The following is a 7054-nucleotide window of genomic DNA, read 5'->3' as shown; positions in this document are numbered from 1 at the left end:
CGCCCTGCTGGAGTATGAAATATGAATCCTCCGAAATACGGATCGGCCAGTCAAGCGGTGGCATCTGTTGGGCAGCGCGGCCTGGGAGACGGAAGGACCTGGATCGTAACCCAGGCTCTGCCGTTCGTCTGCGGGGTGACCCGGGGCAAATCGCTTAATTTCTCCAGGCCTCAGTTGCCTCATTTGTCAAAGGAGGATTAAGGCCGTGAGCCCTATGTGGGACAGGGAACGTGTCCAACCCGATGGTAGCTATCTTAGTCTCCCACCGCACTGGGTGCGGGCCTGCAGTCTGTGAACGGCCAGGCCGCTCCATTTCTCCGGAAAGACCCCTGGGGCCTCAGTCTCTCGCCTCGGGGAACGATTCCGCCGTCTTGGCAGGAGGCCCTGGATCTGAGAGTCGGGACCGGGGCGGGTGGGTCCCGAGCAGGTCCCCGGTTGTTCTTGCGAGCCAGAGGCGACCAAGGGCAGCAGGAGGAGTTACCGGCCCTAACCTTCCTTCCCCACCGCCCCAAACCAGTCCATCTAGAATCCCTCAGCCTCCCGCTGAACGAGTCACCCCCCAGCCCCACCGTCCGTCACCGGGCCCCGACTCCCTGAGAAGCAGCCCTGAGAGGCTCCTCCTGGGTTGGCATGTTGATACTAATACTAATACCGATACTAATGATAGCATTTGTTCAATGTTTACTACGGGCCAAGCACCCTACTAAGTGGTGAGCCCGTAATCGGTTCTCTGCATCCCTACTCTCTTCATCTCCTCTTGCGGAGACCCACTCGGGGGCTGACTGACTGATCAATCTATCGTATCTGTCGGGAAGAGAACAGCAGTGTCGGAAGACCCGTTCCCCGTCCACGGTAGCTTGCGGTCTAGAGGACGGACCCGGCTGTAGCGCCGGCCCGCTGCGTGACCTTGGGCGGGTGGCTTAGCCTCTCTGGGTCCCGTTTCCACATCTCCGTAACGGGGATGACGGCACCCACCTCTTCCGACCTCCAAGGGAAGGCGGGAAGGCGGGAAATGAGGAGCGGAGAAAGGGGAATGGAGATGTGGAGCTCCGGGGAAGGGGAGGCCGGAACCGTGAGCCCTCGGATGGCATGGGACCCCTCAAGTGGCACGGCCAGGGCGGGCCCCGGATGCGGAACGCTGGAGCGGTTTCGAGCCGTCACCCACCCCTCCCGGGCTCGGGGGAAGAGCGGCTCTGGGGCGTCGCCGGCTTCAGCCCCACCTGAATCCGGAAATCCGGACGGGTTCTCTCTGGGCCTGTGTCCAACTCGGGAATCTCCTTCCAGTCCCCTCTTCCCGGTGTCCCGTCTCTTGTGTTCGGACTCAGCCGGGTATCCGGGGTATCCGGGGCAGCCACCGACGTTCCTAATTCTCTCCGTCCTTCCCGTCTCCTAGAGACCTGATGCCGCGTACGCTGGAGGGCCAGATCACCATGGAGAAGACCCCCAGCTACTTCGTCACCAAGGAGGCCCCCGCCCGCATCTCGGCCACGTCCAAGGGCACCAAGCTGATCGTGGTGGTCCGCGACCCCGTGACCCGGGCCGTCTCGGACTACACCCGGACCCGTCCAAGCGGCCGGACGTCCCGCCCTTCGAGAGCCCTGACCTTCCGGGACGGGACGGCGGCGGGCCCGGTGGACGCCTCCTGGAGCGCCGTCCAGATCGGCATCTACGCCAAGCACCTGGAAGGCTGGCTCCGCCACTTCCCGCTCCGCCAGATGCTCTTCGTCAGCGGCGAGCGGCTCGTCGGCGACCCGGCCGGGGTCTTCCTGGGCCTCAAGAGGATCGTCACCGACAAGCACCTCTACTTCAACCAGACCAAGGGCTTCCCGTGCCCGAAGGAGGCCGAGGGCAGCGGCCGGCCGCGCTGCCTGGGCCAGACCACGGGCCGGACGCACCCCGCCATCCGGCCCGAGGTGCTGCGCCGACTGCGGGACTTTTACCGGCCCTTCAACAGGAAGTTCTACCAGATGACCGGGCAAGACTTCGGCTGGGATGCGTGAGAAATTATTTAAAAAGGCTTGGGGGGGAGAGAAGCAAAAGATAATATATTTTTTTACCTAGTGAAGAGAGAGAAGAAAGCCTAATAGCCGCCGCCGTTGTTTTTGCCGTGAATGAACGTCCCGTTCCCCGTGTGCATCGGTGATGGCCCTTGGAGAGGGGGGCGATACTTGCGACCCCTGAGGCTTCCCAGAGGAGCAGGGAGGGTGGCCGCGATCCCCGCTTGACCCAGATCTGGGCTTCGTGGCTGACCACTCCACTCTGCCCTCTTGGGACTCCCTGGGTCACCTCCCGATGAGTCCTTCGCTGGGTGGAAGCCAGGCTAGCGCCCGAGTGCTGCGGGAAGGAGAAACGGGCCGCGGCGGCTGATTCTGCAGAGGGCCACCCTGAGGTTTAAAACATGGTCCGGGATCCGCCTGGCCCACTAGCTCGAGGGCTAGAGGTGGGGTTCGGTAGTTGAGTTCGAATCCCGGCTCTGCCACTTGTCGGCTGGTGTGACTGTGGGCAAGTCACTTAACTTCTCTGTGCCTCAGTCACCTCATCTGGAAAATGGGGATTACCTGTGAGCCTCCCGTGGGACAACCTGATTCCCCTGTATCTACCCCAGCGCTTAGAACAGTGCCCTGCACATAGTAAGCGCTTAACAAATACCACCATTATTATTGTTATTATTATTATCAGTGGGATCCCCATTTGGCCCACTGTGCCCAGAAAGTGCTAGCCTGAAGCCGGACAAGCAGGCCACTGTGTCTGTGACACTGTTTCTTTTTGTCGCCCCTTGGGGGGCGATCGGCGACTCTGTACTGTCCCTCTCCCGCTCGGCGGCCTGTCTGGGTTCTGAAGGTTTGCCTGGAGATTCCTCGGCTGGGCAGCGGGATGAAAGGACAGGTCTGAAGGAAAACAGAACCTCGGAAAACCCTGTGTCAAGCAGCGGGGGGAGTCCTCGTGTCAGGGTTTCCTGCCTGGGCTGACTGGAGGGCACGGGGAGAAGTTCCAGAAAGTCAATCTCCCTCACCCAGGCCACCCGCCAGCGTCCACTCTCTGTTCTGATATCAGACGTTCCAGTTCGGGCCAAAAGCAGAATCGTCTCGGGCAAAACTTCCTTCCCAAAACATACACGGCTCGGGGCCGACCGGGTCATGTAGGGTGAGCTGCCAAGACAGAGGGATAGAGGAAAATCCCGGTCCAATTTTTCAGCGGAGGAGGAGTAGGGAGCAGGGAAGGGAAGATTCTCCCCTTCAGACTCAAAATGCCCCGGCTCTTTTGCCCAACGCGGCCCCCAGTAGCAAATCTGTATTAACCGTTCCACGGTGCCCTTGTTTTTCACTGGTGGAGTGCGATCACGCGACGGGTCAAGCGGCTTCCCTGGCTCCGTAATGCTAGCCACACACACACACACAAAAGCCATTAAAATTTGCAAACTATTTGGGATATGCAGATTTCGGCAGTACAGTGGGTGTTTTCTCACAGATTAAATTGCTCACGTAAATCGATAGTTTATTGGGCCTTTTCCCTCCCGGGTGGGCATTAGCACAAATAGGATTTAAATTGGCTCAGAGAGTAGCACATATACGTTAAGTGGATGAACTGTATATATTTCGGTCTGTCGGTTATGGTCTCTAACTGGTTCATTCCCGAGGAGAAAATCTCTCTTGTGTCAAAAGAAGCTTCTGTCTGAGCCCGAAATACAAGAACAAGCTAATGCAGATTTGTACGTGGGACACCCGCCCGTCCCCCCCAACCCCACCCCAGGACCTCTTCAATCCTGCAGGCCCGAAGAACGGACAGTAAAATTAGAAAATGACCCAAGGGTCCCATCCACCCACAATGGGGTGCAAGTCTTAGTTCCTGGGGTGACTCTGAAAGACAACCCGTGGTCTCGTTGATCAACCCAGCGAGACTGTCTGAAATTCAACCCCGATTTCTGTTCTCAGTTCCTCTCGTTCTGTGCCCTTTGACTAGATAAACAATTCCTCTACGACTCTGGGTCTCCCCCCACCGCCCGTGGATATAATGTAGCATAAAGGGATCCAAGAAATCTATTCTGGGTCTTCAGAATTCACCTGTCTGCTGTAGCACCTTTAGAATTCAGAGGGGACAAGAGAGAGAGAGAGACTCGGGAGAGACTCTCCGACTCCAAGGATGAAGGAAAGTATGGCTAAGGTTTCCATCGGAAAAGATGCGGTATCCTTCGGAGAACCATCCTGGGTGGCCCAAGATTAAGAACAGTGGTTTGGTTGAAGAGGGGGGCGTTCAGAAACACTGTGAAGGGGCCTACTGAAGGTTTAACCCGTGTAACGAGCCTATCCGGTCTGTCTTGGAGTCATTTGTATTGTGAGTGTGCTACGGTGTTCAGCAGGCAGTTGATGGGACCTGCTCGAACTTGACTCTCCTCCAAGATTTCGTCTGTAAGAGCTCGAAGCCGCAACGCGATCGGTTGATCTGTGTGACCCCGAGCCGGGAGGTTAGCGCGCTTCCAGTTTGATTTTTCCCAACGTCTCTGCTGAGACCGAGCCGGAAAGACGGTTTGGAAATAACAGGGGAGCTGCCTAGTACTCTGATGGTAATAAGGAGAACGTAAGCGGTTCCCACCTGTTGCTGAGTTCAGCTCCACCCTGGTATCGGCTAACTCACCAGAAGGAGGATGGCAAGCCACCCTTTCAATCGCTCAATCAATCGCTGGTATTTATTGAGCACTTACGAAGCACGGAGCATTTTATTAAGTGCTTCGGAGAGTATGACACTCTCCGGCAGAGTGGATAGACACTTTCTCTGCCCCCAGCAAGCTTACAGTCTAGTGGGAGAGACAGACGCTGATATAATTTATGGGAATACCAAGTGCCCAAAGGTTATAAGTTTAACTGCATAGACGTTGCAGAAGGGAGAGAGAGCCTAAGGTACAGGGCAGGACTAGCGCTTTCCTTTAATGATTCAGCCAGAAAAGTAGACACACGGACCCAAGATCCAACGATTTCCTCCCGGACCAGCCACCGTGAAACGCTGGGCCACCACTCCCTGTAGCCTCTCGGCTCGGCGTCTCTGATCATTTCCCTTCCGGATCCCGTGGCTCTATGTTCAACTTATCCAAATTAATCAGATGGCTTCTTTTTTAATGGTATTTGTTTAAGCGCTTGCTACGTGCCAGGCACTGCTTTAAACACTGGGGTAGATAGATAGAAGCTAATCAGATTGGACACAGTCCGTGTCCCACGTGGGCTCACAGTCTTAATCCCCATTTTACAGATGAAGTAACCGAGGCCCAGAGATCTTAAGTGACTTCCCAGGGTCACACAGCCGACAGGTGGCGGAGCTGGGATTAGAACCCAGGACCTTCTGACTCCCTGGCCCGTGCTCTATGCACTAGGCCAAGATGCTCCCGAAGCTAATTCTATTTGTTTCCTGGCTAATAGAATGCAGATAATTAAGTCCTAAAAGATAACGTTCGGGCTAAATTATCCAGATAATTTAGGAGTGGGTAGGCCACTTAGCCTTAAATTTCCATTCTCCCTAGCCCCCGTCTGCATCTGTCTCATCCAATTGAATAAGGATAAAAGAAAAGGCAGCAGACCTGTCCTCCCACTGTTCCGGGCCGGGAAGATGTCCCCCGATCTCAGCTCCCCGACGGCCTCGGAACCAAGATCCAGTGAGACGGAGCCAGGGTCAGCCCCATCCCATCGGGAAGACCCCCGCTGCCCGAATCCTCCCTAGCGGTGCCGGGATGAGCCAGGCCTGACTTGGATTCCATCCTGATGAAAAGCGCTTCCACCGTCTTCGTCTGCGCTTTGAGGGAGGCCGTGACCAAGCGGATTTTTCTCCCACCTGTCCTTCCCATAAAGCTCATCTAGCTCAGATTTCTTCCTCCCCAGCCCAGTAGCAGCTGGCTGGCCAGATAGCTGGTGGAGACAGGAAATTATTTAGAGTCACTGTCTCTGCTCTTGTTACAGACAATGGGGATGACCCCGCTGGGTACCATCCACTGACACCTTTATCCCCAGACCTCCTCCTTCCTGGAGAATGTCCTACCCCAATCCTGAATTCTGAGGGAGCGGTATTCTGTTTTTATGGAAACATTCAGAAGACGTTCTGCAATAACAACGATAAACATCATAGTCTTCATTAAGCGCTTTCTACGTGCTAAGCTGCGGGGGAGATACAAGTTAATCGGGTCCGACGCGGTCCCCGCACCACACGGGGCTCAAAGGGAGAGAGACCAGGTAACTAATCACCCTTTTACCGACGAGGAAACCGAGGTGCCGAAGAGTCGAGTGACTGGTCCGAGGTTACACAGAGGACGAGTGACGGAGCCAGGGTGAGAACCCAGGTCGACTAATTCCTAGTCCTGTGCTGTTTCAACTAGGCCACGCTGCTTCTTAACCTCCTTCCCCTGCCCTTAGCTGAAAGTCTCGACGGGCCCTAGGCACAGGTCAGAAGGCTCACCTTGGGGCCCGTCGAATGTCCCCTGATTCCAGTCCCATGCTACGTGATTCCTGTCCCGTGCGATTTTAGGTTTTGAGCCCCTTAAGGGACAGGGACCGTGTCAAATTCCCACCCGTCTCTTCTTTCCCGGTGTTTAATACAGTGCCCTGCGTGCAGTAAGTACTTAATAAATACTATAATGCTACTATCTGCTTCCGGGCCCAGGACGGAGGGCGAAGCATTTTATCAGACCCTCCCGGGATTAGTGAGAGCAGGAAGAAAACGCTGGGGTCGATACAAGATAATCCGGTTAGACGCAATCTCTGTTCCACTTCGGACTTCCGGGCTCGATCCCTGAGGACTGAGGCGCAGAGAGGTTACGTAACTTGCCCAAGGGTCACGCAGCGGAAGAGTGGTGGAGCCGGGATTAGAATTCAGATCCTTCTGACTGCCAGGCCCATGCTCTATCCATTAGGCCACGTTCAATCTCCCAAGTCCCCCTCCTGCGTCGGCCAAGGCTAGCACCCAACGCGTTTTTGAGGTTAGAAGTGCCTTTCTTACATTTCTTTCCCTTTCGCAGCTCCTCTCTCGTCCCCGAGCCCTCCTACACCTGGAAATTCTCACATCCCTCGAGCCAGGG

The 7054-nt window shown here is 55.9% G+C and overlaps 1 protein-coding gene across 1 annotated transcript; it reads left to right on the top strand.

Annotated features, from left to right (window-relative positions):
- The first annotated feature begins 1307 nt into the window (after nt 1–1307).
- LOC120637962 (heparan sulfate glucosamine 3-O-sulfotransferase 3A1-like) lies at nt 1308–2071 on the top strand. Its single transcript, XM_029079599.2, has one exon. It carries the CDS (start codon nt 1401–1403, stop codon nt 1998–2000), a length of 600 nt encoding a protein of 199 aa, XP_028935432.1. The 5' UTR covers nt 1308–1400; the 3' UTR covers nt 2001–2071.
- Nucleotides 2072–7054: the final 4983 nt, after the last annotated feature.

Source organism: Ornithorhynchus anatinus, chromosome 15 (genome assembly GCF_004115215.2).
Source record: "Ornithorhynchus anatinus isolate Pmale09 chromosome 15, mOrnAna1.pri.v4, whole genome shotgun sequence".
In the NCBI taxonomy this organism is placed as follows: domain Eukaryota; kingdom Metazoa; phylum Chordata; class Mammalia; order Monotremata; family Ornithorhynchidae; genus Ornithorhynchus; species Ornithorhynchus anatinus.
The sequence above is the reverse complement of the archived record's forward strand: the minus strand, read 5'-3'. Positions and strand labels throughout refer to the sequence as shown.

Bases quoted from the DNA above. Each gene is read 5' to 3' on its own strand.
- LOC120637962 (XM_029079599.2), top strand. From the start codon at position 1,401: ATGCCGCGTACGCTGGAGGGCCAGATCACCATGGAGAAGACCCCCAGC.